The following is a 13,211-nucleotide window of genomic DNA, read 5'->3' as shown; positions in this document are numbered from 1 at the left end:
AACTGTTACCCCAACATATATATATATATATATATATATATATATATATATATATATATATATATATATATATATATATATATATATATATATATATATATATATATATATATATATATATATATATATATATATATATATATATATACATATGAAACCCCCCGTTTTAGACAATTGATCAAAAAGAAGATCTGAGATCATAGTTTCAGTGATCACTGTTTTGGACAAGTTGTTGTATCTTCCTCCAGACTCTGAAGGTCAGGTTTCTCAGGTGATCTGCCACATTATGCCTTTTATTTTGTACTGCCATTTATTTTCTTTGTGCATTCGAGCATCACCTGATAAGAACTGATTGTGGATGTAGAATTAAGTCAGAATCAATCAATTCTTCCAATCCAATATACACTGAAAAAAGTGACACAGAGACACATTTCCATTTTGTATATTTTAATGAATCAGAATAATAATTATAAAATGTTGTAACACAGTGTTATGCTGTTGTTTCTGAATATCAGCACAGTTGATATTCCCAGTCAAACTTGATCAGCCAGCTGGGAATGACTGCAAGCTGTGTGTAATTGTTCACAAGAAGCAACTGTTAAAATTTGATTGACAATATTTTGTAACACTGTGACATTATTTTCTCTTCTACAGAAGGAGTAGAGAACAATATGAAAAAGTGTTCTTATAATTTCTTTCAATAAATGTGTTTTGGTTTCAGGATGAGAGAACAACTCCTTTCCTCATTCCCAGTTCAGCATAACACTCTTACACTCTTACACTCTGATAGCTTTCCTGTAGCTCAAACAATAGAGCGTGGCGCTAGCAACGCCAAGTTCATGGGTTCGATTCCCAGGGAAAAGCGAGAACTGACAAAAATGTAAAAATGTGTACCTTGAATGCAATGTAAGTCGCTTTGGATAAAAGCGTCTGCCAAATGTATAAATGTAAATGTCTGAAGCTTCTTCTTAATGGTAAAGCAAGTGGAGTATGGCTTTGGAATTGGTGACATAAATCCACCACACATGTACTCCACGGTATTTCAGTTGAGGGTCATTTTAAGAATGGGTCACGTTTGAAAATTTTTCCCTCAGGCCCCAGTGAGGATCGAACTCACGACCCCTGGTTTACAAGACCAGTGCTCTAACCACTGAGCTATGGAGCCTTACACGATGTTTGTCAATCACATGAGTGACATAAAGGACATGCTTTGAGTTAGCGTAACAAAGACACACCTCAAGGACTTGGCAGGCAGCCTAAGATACAGTATCTTCACAGATGCTTCAGTGCTTTGAGAAAAAGTCAAGGCTCAGTGTGTGAAACTCTTGGGAAAGTGGCTCCAGTAGTTTGCGTGGGGAAACCAATCGTTTCTGCTCAGATTGGCAGATCCATCAAAACTATAAAGCAATGGAAAGCCTCTGTGCTTATAATGTATGTTAGTTACAGGACCACAGAATGATAGTTTTCCTCGCAGAGGTTTTTCGACAGCAGATTGCAAAGAGATTGACCTCTTGAGGATCTTCTCCAGCAGACAGGATATGGCCGGACTTTCTTGGTTTTCCAGAACTTCTTTACAGATACTGTGACTACAAAAAACTGAAGATTTCACAACACACGGAAGATACTGTTTTCACAGAAGCCATTCTCAACTTTCTAATATTTGAAATGATCTTAATTCCTTTTTGAACCCCTTTTTGAAATCTCACCAACGCCTTTTCAGTTTTTTTCTGTCACTTCTTGGTGGGATTTTTCTGTAAGGAGGTGGAGTTTCTGAATACCCAGATTGGGTTTACCTGTCATTAGACTCTCACGAACACTCTTTTTATTTGTGCATAAGCATCACCTGAAAGGAAATACTTTGATAAGCAGAATCTAGTGTTCCAATCCAAGCATAGCTCACATCGATTTAAAGAAGCATTTTAGCAGTTACACATTTTCATGTGTATAACATAAGCATATTTACATAAAATATAAAGATACTGTAATTCAGCAACTGTAAGACAAATATATTCTCGTGTAAATAGTGTATTGCATTGGTGTTTTGTTTCCTTTTTGTCCGGAGTTAAGAAAACACTTCATCAAGCAATTCATCATAGGGGAGAGCCGGGCACAACCTGACGCTTTTTGACTTTCAAAATCCACTTGGGGTGAGAGCGAGTAAGATGAGACATTTTTCACTTAAGTTCCTTCCTCCACTTAGGCAGGGGTGACACTCTTTGCATCATTGGGTCAATGTGACAACTAAAATTATAATAATGTTTCTATAACAGCGCAATAAAAATATCACTTTAAAAAAAGATGTCACATGGTCACCCAAAAGGGGCTCAGTTTGCCCCATTTCTACCACTTATTATACTTGTTTGTTTGGTGTGGGTTAATAATGGTTTGCAATTTGCAGGTATAAAAGTCATTATTACTATTTAATAAATGCCATTTTTAAATAAACAAACACTTTTCCAAGGTGTTCTTTTCAAACAGAGACACTTGATTAATACAATGAAATCATTGTTTAGTGCGATTTGCCAATAAAAGAAAAAGAAGATAGCCTACAATCAAATAGTCACTGCGTGCACTGAAAGGCCTCTACCTTCGGTCTGTAGGGATATGTGCTCCAGAATTTGTTGCAGGTGAGACTGGCCCATCATTTTAAGAAAATATTTTTATTGTAAGAGCTTATTTTTGTCTTAATTGTAATACCTCCTCCTGGTCCGGAAAAGGAAAGGTTAAGCGCCGTTAGTTACACCTCTGATGACGAAGCAGCTACGTAGGTGAACCAATCATCTTGTCCGGGCGGTGTGGAACTGGAGGCGATCCAGGCTCGCAGGACGCGGGCGGGGTGAGCAGTGCATATAAACAAATGTAGCCTAATCAAGCATCGACCACAAACTCAGTCACTAATATCCTCAGGTAAGAATATGCCTACTCGTTTTATGTTTGTGTTAATGAGTGCTTGCAGGTCGTCCGATGATAGTGTGCAATGATTTCCAAACAGCGTATTTTAGACGGAATTAGCTTTTGATATGTTCACGGTATAGCCTACAATCACGCAGTAAAACAGTGGGGGTTGCAGTACAAACCTTGTGCTATCTGTATATCACTTTGTATACATTGACATTAATTAGTTTACGCTTCTCTGCGATGAATTCTATGTAATTGAGTTATGTCGCCAAGCCCAAATGTAAACAATATGGCAACTTAGTAGCCGAGTATGCATGCTGGGTGATGTGGACGGGGCGTAGTAGCCTACTCAACTGAGCCTTTTTTTATATCTGGATATTGTAAATGCATGTCATTGTAACGTTGGATATATTTATTTATATGGTATGGTGCATGTAGCGCACTTTTGTTTTAAGTTTTTAGCCCCACTTTATCAATTTTGCGGATAATTTAATGTGCGAGTATTCTGTTTGCAAAAGGGTGTGACAATTTTTTTGGGACCCCCATGCCTCCTTCCCATTTGGAACTAAACTAAAACTTATACATAAAGAATTGTACATAAAACTAAAACGTATACATTTACTGCAGCGTTTGCAAAAGTTTCAGTATCAAAACAATTTTTATTAACTTTTAGTAGTGCAAAATTATAAGAGTGTGCTAAAAGAATGCTGCCTTCACCACGTGATATCGGAATTGTCGTAAATACGAGTTTCCTAGTTACCAATTGGACATGCACACATTTGCTGCTGTGGCTGGAATTCTTTATTAGTCTTGTCATTAAAGTAGTGCATATTTACATGCATGAATAATCATTTGAAGTGATTTATACACAGAAAAAATAGCCTGTATTTAGCTGAAATTCCCGAATTGTCATTAAGCTGACTATCTAGCGCAGTGAATGGTTATATGGTGGTCAATAAATGGGACGATAAATATAATTTTGGTTTTAATAAGAATAAGCCAGGTGTCCTCCATGGTTCCTGTTCTTTCTGACAACAAAGCACTTGAATGCGACAAACTCGTAATCACAACTTCAGAAGTGGGAATTAGGAAATGTACAACAGCATATGAATGCTGCATAAGAGTTAAGAAATTTTGCATGAGTAGCTAACAATAGCAAGTAGGTTGTTCTACCGGTTCCTGTTAGTATCAGTTTTCTATAAAACATTAGTCATGTTATTGCTAAGTAGGCTACTTTTTTTTTTTTAATTGTTATTTACATAAAATAAGAACTTATTTTGTTTAGAGTAAAGAAAAACTCCTGAAGGGCAGGGGATAATTGCAATAAATTTTTCTTTAAATGTAATGGCTAAATGTTAAAGGGGACAGTAATAGGCCAGTGGGACAGTCAATGTACCCAATGCCAAGAATGCAGTAGCATGGGACTATAAATAGCCTTGGGTCACTCTCCCATCCTGAACGGAATGGATTTTCCATGCCTTGACCTTAGTTTTGACTTAGTCAATGATAGTAATCTTCTGATGACTACCGTGATTTAAATATTTAAATAAAATTTTTGTAATTGAGCTGTGGTTTTCTTGCAGGTTCTTTGAGGGTAAGGTCAAATCGTCATGGCTGCTACCTCCCAGGTGTTCAGGGTCATCCATGGCAGGAGATTTGGTCAAATCCTGGTCCCAGTCATTACATGCCAAAGCTGCAGTCTGTCTCCTCATCCCTGCACCAATGCAACTCAGCCACATAGCTTTGTTCAAAGATGGCGGCACCAGTCACGGGGATACAGGACCTCACCTGCATGGCACACCTACTACTTGACCCCACCCCAGGTTAACAGCATCCTAAAGGCTAATGAGTACAGCTTCAAAGTTCCTGAGTTTGATGGTAAGAACCTTAGTTCAGTCATGGGCTTTGACAGCAACCAGCTTCCGGCAAACGCGCCCATTGAGGATCGGAGAAGTGCGGCAACGTGCTTGCAGACACGCGGCATGCTTTACGGGGTATTCGATGGCCACGCAGGCTGCGCTTGTGCTCAGGCGCTCAGCGAGCGGCTGTTCTACTACATCGCTATTTCGTTGCTGCCACATGAGACGTTGACGGAGCTGGAGAATGCGGTGGAGAGCGGACGACCTCTTCACCCGATTCTGCAGTGGCACAAGCATCCCAACGACTACTTTAGCAAGGAAGCCTCACGGCTCTACTTTTCCAGTTTGCGCACGTACTGGCAGGAACTTCTAGACCTGACCGTTCCTGGGGAGCAACCTGATGTTGCCGAAGCTCTTGTGAATGCCTTTAAAAGGTTGGACAATGACATATCCCTCGAAGCGCAGGTTGGTGACCCAAATGCATTCTTGCACTACTGGGTGCTTCGTGTGGCATTCTCAGGCGCTACCGCGTGCGTTGCACACATCGACGGTAATGATCTGCACGTTGCCAACACTGGAGATGGCCGTGCAGTCCTGGGCGTACAAGAACCCGACGGCTCTTTTTCTGCCTTGACGCTCAGCAATGACCACAACGCGCAGAACGAAACCGAGGTGCTGCGTGTGCGGTCCGAGCACCCGCTTTCCGAGGCCAAGACTGTGGTGAAGCAGGATCGTCTCTTGGGGTTACTCATGCCATTTCGCGCCTTCGGAGATGTTAAATTCAAGTGGAGCATTGAGCTACAGCGCCGTGTTCTTGAGTCCGGACCAGACCAGCTCCATGAGAATGAGCATGCCAAGTTCATCCCACCCAACTACCACACGCCACCCTACCTTACGGCGGCACCGGAGGTGATGCGACACCGCCTTCGTCCGCAGGATCGTTTCCTGGTGCTGGGCTCGGACGGGCTGTGGGAAACGCTACACAGGCAGGAGGTGGTGAGGATTGTGGGTGAACATCTCACTGGAGTGCACCAGCAGCAGCCAGTCAGTGTTGGTGGCTTTAAGGTGACCCTGGGTCAGATGCAGGGATTGTTACAGGAGAGGAAAGCTCGCATCTCCTCCACTTTCGAGGACCAGAATTCAGCTACGCACCTGATTCGGCACGCGGTGGGAAATAATGAGTTTGGAATGGTGGACCATGAAAGGTTGTCAAAGATGTTAAGCTTGCCAGAGGAATTAGCTCGCATGTACAGGGATGATATCACTATCATTATAGTGCAGTTTAACCCACACGTCATTGGCGGACAGTAAAAGCAGACACTTTCAGATCTCGTCCAAATGCTCTCTGTTACATATCTTGCACATAATCTCATTGATGCATTATCATATAATATTATATCAGCACAGCAAAATGTTACCTATATCAGTGGAATGTATTACGTTTTTATGTTCATTTTTATTTTCACATATTCATGGCAGCTGGCTTAGAGGGAAATCTTAAAGGGATAGTTCACCCAAAAATGAAAATTCTGTCATCATTTACTCACCCTCACATTCTAGAGTGAAGAATGTTTGGAACCAAGCAGATAGAGCAACCATTGACTACCATAGTAGGGAAAAAAATACTATGGTAGTCAATGGTTGCTCTATCTGCCTTGTTACAAACATTCTTCTAAATATCATCTTATGTGTTCAGCAGAACAAAGACGCTCATACAGGTTTGGAACAACTTGAGGGTGAGTAAATGATGACATAATTTTCATTTTTGGGTGAACTATCCCTTTAATATTGCATTAGGTGAGTGGTGTTGATTCCCAATATTAAACGTGGAATGAAGCCAAACAGAAAAAGTTATGCTGAGCCACCACAGACCCGCTATTAAAATTAAACACTCAAAATGCAACACAAAACCATAAATCAAGACTGGAACTCTAACATCTGGTGAAATTTACTAATGTAGGTTTAGCAGATTTTGCACTGAGGAGAGACTTTAAATAGTGAGGATGACTGTAGTGTGCCAAAATGGGCTTTTATGTTGAACGCTTTTAACTTTCGAATGAATGAAAAAGGAAAGTAAAAACAAAGGTCATTTAAAAAAGAGTGTGAAAGAATGAGAATATCAAGCAAAATAGGTCCAGATAAGTACTTTTAAACTAGAATGCTCTGTGACGGAAATATGTTGAATAACAAGATGCTTCACCCAAAAAATAAAATTGTCATCATTTACTCGCCGTCATGTCATTCCAAACTGTTCAAAAATGAGTGTTTTTTTGTTTTTGTTTTTTTCGCTGTGCAGAAAGAGAAGTCAGTCATACAGGTTTGAAACGGCATGTGGGTGAGTAAATTATGACCGAATTTTCATTTGAGTGAACTATCCCTTTAATGTTTTATTTTAGTTGCCAATTCAGTGAAGTATGTTTTTCAGAATCTTTGATTTTCTGAGTGCTTTATTTTAGTACCATTTGTCTTTATGTGACTAAGTTCTCTTTGTTTTTTTTGTTTTTCTCAAACAGCATGACTTTAATAGATGCCGTTTTTATGCACCATCAAGAGATCTGCTTTATTTTTTTACCTGTGCATGGAATCAGAAGTTGGCCGTTTGATGGTTTGTACATTAAGGCGAAAGTTCCAAACATGTGTAATGTAATTAGAGACATACGTGCCACTACTAATAACTCTGTTACTTTCACATTCTTACTTCAGTCCCCTCTGACAGCGGTTCTATATTTATAATGCTGCTGGCCACTGCTGAAATTCTGTTTACTGAGGGGTGGAGGCTTCTCTGAAAGGTGAAGGACAGGTATTTAAAGAAACCGGTTAATGACACAATAAACCCTTCTTGTAAGACGCACAAACACACCTGTATACTTACACTGCTGTGGGGAAATGTGAACCCGAATGATTTGCTTTATGGGTTGTTTCCAAGTAATATTTTTTTTTCAAGGGATTACCGGCCACAGGGTAGAGATTAGAACATGAGTTCAATGTTATAGTTTTGGTCCGAGGGTTATTGAACGAGGTTAAAACCATAACTCTGTGTGATTGTACTTTCTTGCCTGTTTTCAGTATGTTCTCTGCTCTTGCACAAGAACACAGCTGATTATTGGCAATCAGTGTTAAGTAATACTGTTATAAAATTATAAGATTTCTAAAGTGTAAATAGACTACTTTATAATGGAAATTCTTAATACTTGAAGTAAATGTATGCTGCAGCTTAATTTTGAAATGTTCAGTATATTTAACAATATTTTGCAGCATGTCACAATTTAACAATATATTATTATGTGCTGGTGCATGGGTATGGCTTGTGCGAGTACTCTTGCTTTTTTTTTTTTAATTAAAAATGCTGTAACCTATTATTGTCACACTTGTGTTTTTGGTATTAAGGTTTCAGTTTCTAAGCTGAACAGTCCAGGAGACGCAAACAGATCAAGGTGACTTTTGTTGCAAGAAGTTGCATTTCATTTTAGGAATGCGCTTTTATTTAGTATGAAGGATTGAACTTTGTGTCTTTTTGGAATGCTGCTCAAACAGAGCAGTTAGTTCAGGGACAGGGGTCAAGTCCCCCTGGTGTCGGATCACAGTCTCTGGTTTGGCAAACGGTAAGTAGGTCAGTCTATCATAAGGCTCTGTCATGACATGGCAATTCTGAAACGTTAAATGTCAAGAGAGGGTTCTAGGACATGCATATCTGCAGTTTTTAAGTTGTGTAGCCAATTTTATGGGCATAACCCAAATACATACCAAGGCTTCTGAATTTTCAACAGCCATTACTCAAGTCTTGAGTGTCACATGATCCTTCAGAAGTCATTTTAAAATGCTGATTTCTTATCAATGTTGAAAACCTTATGCTGCTTAGGATTTTATTTCAGGATTGTTTGATGAATAGAAGGTTCAAAAGAACAGCATTTATTTGAAAAGGAAATCTTTTGTATCAATATAAAAGTCTTTACTGTCTGGGAAAAAAAACTTAGGCCTACTGATCCCAAACTTTTGAACAGTGGTTTATTAATATGCCACTATACACATATTACTCTACACATTATCACTGTTATACAATGTTACAGGGGATCCCTGCTCCATCGCTTTATCCAACAAGGAGTCATTGGCCCAAATGGGGTAAAACAGAGATCTTATTTTTCATTTCAGTCCGGAAGAGGTGTCTACATTTACAAAACTCCACAAAGATATCCAAAAAGTTTACAGACGAAGTCTTGATTCCTGTAAAATTAGAAATCGAAGGAATTAATTGTGTGTTTACAAAAGGTTCAGTCATGCTATTGAGTGGTGGATAGATCTTGTTCCTGGTCATTTTTTTCCTAAAGCCATCTGATGATCATCTCAACTTCTGACTTCTCTCCCACATAACACGTGTTGTCAACAGCCAAAATCATAGAAACAAGAAAATCGGAGTTGATTCCTGTTCTTACAACACAAGTGACATGCATCTTTTAGGCAGTTTGGAAAAAGAGGTTTTAATCGTGCTATTTGCATATTGTCAAATTCTCCACCTGAGGGCGCCAATAGCCAACAATCGCAAATGGCTGGTAAACCAATGAAGTATCAAAACCAACGTGAAATATCCTACACTATAGTTTGAAACACAATAGAGGGTATGCTTGTAAGCAAGCATATGACTTGTAAGACAGCGTTTGTGCATGAAGGCACCTCACGAAACTGATTTAGGACAGACTTAAAGGGGCTATATGCGTTTTTCTGAAATTTAAACTCGCGACTGACACCTGTGGCCAAAAAACAGAACTGCTCTCATTTTCTGCTCGCTCTCGCAGCGTTGGTGACGTCACATCCGCAGACAGCCGGGAAAAAACGACCCGCCAGAAAATAGGAAAAATAGGATACAGGCTTATAGGTGCACCCACTGTGAGCGAACAACAAGGTGTCAGTATGCTCATCAGGAGATGTTTGAATCATAAATGGTCAAATAAAAAGGCTATTGTTACGTTTATTTTGGGGAAAAAGTTGCATATAGCCCCTTTAAGGTAAGTAACAGTTTAATGATCTACAGCAAATAGAGAGCTTTGGTGAGAACTAAACAAATATTTAATTACTACATCATTTCTCGCTAGACATCAGGGGCCTGTATCATGATAGTAGTTTAACAAACTCAAGGTTACAGGATTAGTTTCGAGTTGACAAAACCAAACCAATCTCTTCAGGCTTTGTTGGTCCCATGATGCTGATCATCAGCTTTCTCTGTCAACTCGGGCTTTGATCCTGAGTTAAGGAGTTTTGCTGTGACATCTGTAGTGAACAGCCAATCACATGCTGTGGATCAGTGAAACTGAGATTCATTTCTCTCTTCTGCAGAATATTACATGATTGAAAAATATTAGGAATATAAACAAATTTACACAGAAAAAAAAAAATCAGCTGTCTATGAAAGAGGACAACTTTAAGAAAAATCTTAAAGGTCAATGCAAGTAAAAGTTCTGAAGTTAGTTTAGTTGATATATAGAGAGAGAATTGAACATTTAAGCTCACATGTAGTAATTTTTATAGCTTTATTTATTGATTTTAAAGCTTTGTATGACCTTTATATAGGCTATTTATATTCATTTTAACTAAGTGCCTTAATTGATTAACTAAAATGATACACGTGTAATTGATTAAGGATATAACAATTACATAAATTATATCTAACTCATTCAAAATTATTATTACTATAAATAAGCATTGTTAAAAGCCAGACACTTTAGTCTTTAAAAACCATTTGCTATCTAGTGACTTTTCATTTGGAGTAGAAACAGGGGGAGTGACTTTATTGCATCAGAGGCGTGTCACTTTGCTCACAGCTGATTGGTCCAATTTCAGTTTGAGATGTCTTACCCAGAACATAACCTGCCCTGGAGCAGGTTAGCCTTGGAGCATAAGTTACTATGGAGATGAACACTGCCTAAAAGCCAAACCACATTAAAGGTACCTAAAACCCAGGATTGGCACAAGCTAAGCTTAAACATATCTGGCTAGCCAGCTAAACCGGCTTCATGGTATAGGCCCCAGAAGTGGAAAAAAAATATTGGTCAAAAACGTACATTTACACACAAACGGACCAGCAAACGCAACTTGGGACACTTTTTTCTTTTTTCTAGCTCAAGTTCAACTGTCACAGAATGGAACGCACAGGATTGTGGGATATCAAAGGGAGATGTCCATGGCCAAGACCACCCGTAGATTCAAACATAGAATGGATATAGATTTCTTTCCTGGGTATTATTTAATTGAATTATGTTGTATTTTGCTACAAGTAGTGTTGTAGCAGCAGGTTTCATATTATTTCATATTTATTCACTTTTTTCTAGGACAGAGCTGAGATTGTCTGGAGTGCTACAATAAGCATGATGATTCATTTTCACGACATCAGATATCATCCTCACTTAACATCCAGAGAAACTCATCAGTTCCACTGACTCATTCTCTCAATCCTAAACTCATTTGGATTGGACATTTATTTAAATACACTTACCCCTGGTTTCACAGACAAGGCTCAAACCTAGTCCCAGACTAAAATGCATGTTTGAGCTGTTTTAACTGAACGCAACTTGCACTGACAAGCCCTGTCTGTGAAACCATGAAGGCCCTGTTTAGATTTAAATATGAGCTTTCTACATTTCAACGGAAATAAAACACACGCATACACACACGGCTTCACTTATTAGCTTAATCCATTTGAATTGGCGATTGAACACCATTTGATTTGTTTGTAATCCAGTTATGTCATTACAAATGTTATAGGTCATATTTTTCTACCTCACACAGTTATGTTCCTGTTATTATCAGTTAGCTGGACCTGTTGAAAGATAAACATAAAAATCTTGACTATGAGTTGAAAACAAAAAGATCAGACCACCAATTAAAATCAATGCGTATGCATCACATAAACGGCATCATTTTTAGACTAAACATTCAAGTGATGATCATAATCCTGTGCTTGTCCTTCACAACCTTCCAGAATTCTCTATGGCCTAATTCATTTAACATTTAAGATGTGTAGTTAAACTGTTGGCATGCTACTATCTATTTAATGAACAATGAAAATGCTTGCAATATATATTTTTTATATTATTAACATCTTTTAAACTGTTAGAAAACAATTCCATTTGACAGGGCTGCTGTCATTCACAATATTTAATTTCAGAGATTAGTTGCCTTATTGAAAAAAGGGGCACTTGCTTTCATTAGTTTTTCTCATACAGGATTTACCAGTCTATTCATACTCACCTGGGAATATAACGCATTTAATACCGTGATTAACTGCATAGTGCTCGTAGATGGTTGTGTGGTACTGAACAGATGAAGAGGGAAGCGTGTGCACATTGAGCGCTCGGTAAGCCTGTGAATGAATATGTGCAGATGGGGTGGTCTGTATTACTGCTGAGTTAGTGCTGAGCTACAGATGGGAGGGTCTGTTGACACTGTTATGATTTTAAAGCATTCTCAATTTGGCTCTGCTTCTCATAACAGTTGTTTAGTTTACTTTTTGGCAGAGGACCATCCAAACTGCCTAAAAGATGCATGTGTGTTGTAAGAACAGGAATCGGTTCCTATGATTTTGGCTGTTGACAACACGTGTTATGTGGGAGGGACAGAGTCAGAAGTTGAGATGATGATCAGATGGCTAGGCAAAAATGACCAGGAACTAGATCTATCCACCACTCAATCATTCATCCATCCGTCCATCCATTTTTCAGCCACGAGCAAGGTCAAGAGAGAAATGCTGCTCATCTGTCAGTCCATCTGATCATCCTTGGCTGTGGTGGCTAGTGGCCAAGCCAGTGAAAGAGTGGAGATCTAAATTCTGAGTGCAGTCTAGATTGACAACAACCAAACTGAATGGCGCAGTGAAACAGAGCGAGATTAATCTAAGTTGTTATGTCCTAAATTGAACTTGAATTTAATTTCACTGTCAGCGACTGTTAACAGACTGTAGTGGAGTGCAGGGCACAACCTAACCCTTTATGGCTATCTGTTTGTGTAAATCCACTTGGGATTCAGAGAATTTTTATTCTCTCCACATCAATTTCACATCACATGTCTGGTACAAATATGTGGTCTTGTTTCATTAATACAATATATACTTTTCTCTTTATTTAATGAATGTGACAACATGCCACATAGGGCAAATGCAGAAACACATTCAGAGCTGAACACAACCCATTGTAACACAGGGATTTAAACCTGACTCTTTTGCTAGTTAGCTAATTATTAACTATTCACACTGCCAACTAACAGATCAAAGATTAAAATAATAACAGATTTGTTTAATAAAACATAATTACTTATGGTTAAATAAATGTTCAGGGACATCTTTTTTTCTTATCTGTTTAACTTAAGCAGTTTTTTTGAGGCTTGAATTGAGGAACTGATTAAGCTGATACAATTAAGGAAAGAAGGCTACCAATTTATTTTAAGAGAATTAGTTCAATTATGCTGTTT

At 38.6% G+C, this 13,211-nt stretch overlaps 1 protein-coding gene across 5 annotated transcripts; it reads left to right on the top strand.

The window, feature by feature from the left end:
* Nucleotides 1-2,782: 2,782 nt before the first annotated feature.
* Nucleotides 2,783-8,113, top strand: pdp1 (pyruvate dehydrogenase phosphatase catalytic subunit 1). Of its 5 annotated transcripts, XM_079837095.1 has the most exons (5): nt 2,793-2,907; nt 4,482-5,962; nt 7,054-7,092; nt 7,271-7,362; nt 7,461-8,113. In XM_079837095.1, the coding sequence occupies exons 2-5, from the start codon at nt 4,509-4,511 to the stop codon at nt 7,541-7,543; spliced, it is 1,668 nt and encodes a 555-aa protein (XP_079693221.1). In that variant the 5' UTR covers nt 2,793-2,907; nt 4,482-4,508; the 3' UTR covers nt 7,544-8,113. The 5 variants fall into 5 exon arrangements, with proteins under 5 accessions (XP_079693220.1, XP_079693221.1, XP_079693222.1 ...); XM_079837096.1 differs by lacking the exon at nt 7,054-7,092; XM_079837093.1 differs by having other exon boundaries at nt 7,271-8,113.
* Nucleotides 8,114-13,211: the final 5,098 nt, after the last annotated feature.

The sequence above is a fragment of the Gobio gobio genome (genome assembly GCF_949357685.1).
Source record: "Gobio gobio genome assembly, chromosome: 15".
NCBI lineage: Eukaryota > Metazoa > Chordata > Actinopteri > Cypriniformes > Gobionidae > Gobio > Gobio gobio.
This window is presented reverse-complemented; position numbering and strand designations above follow the sequence as displayed.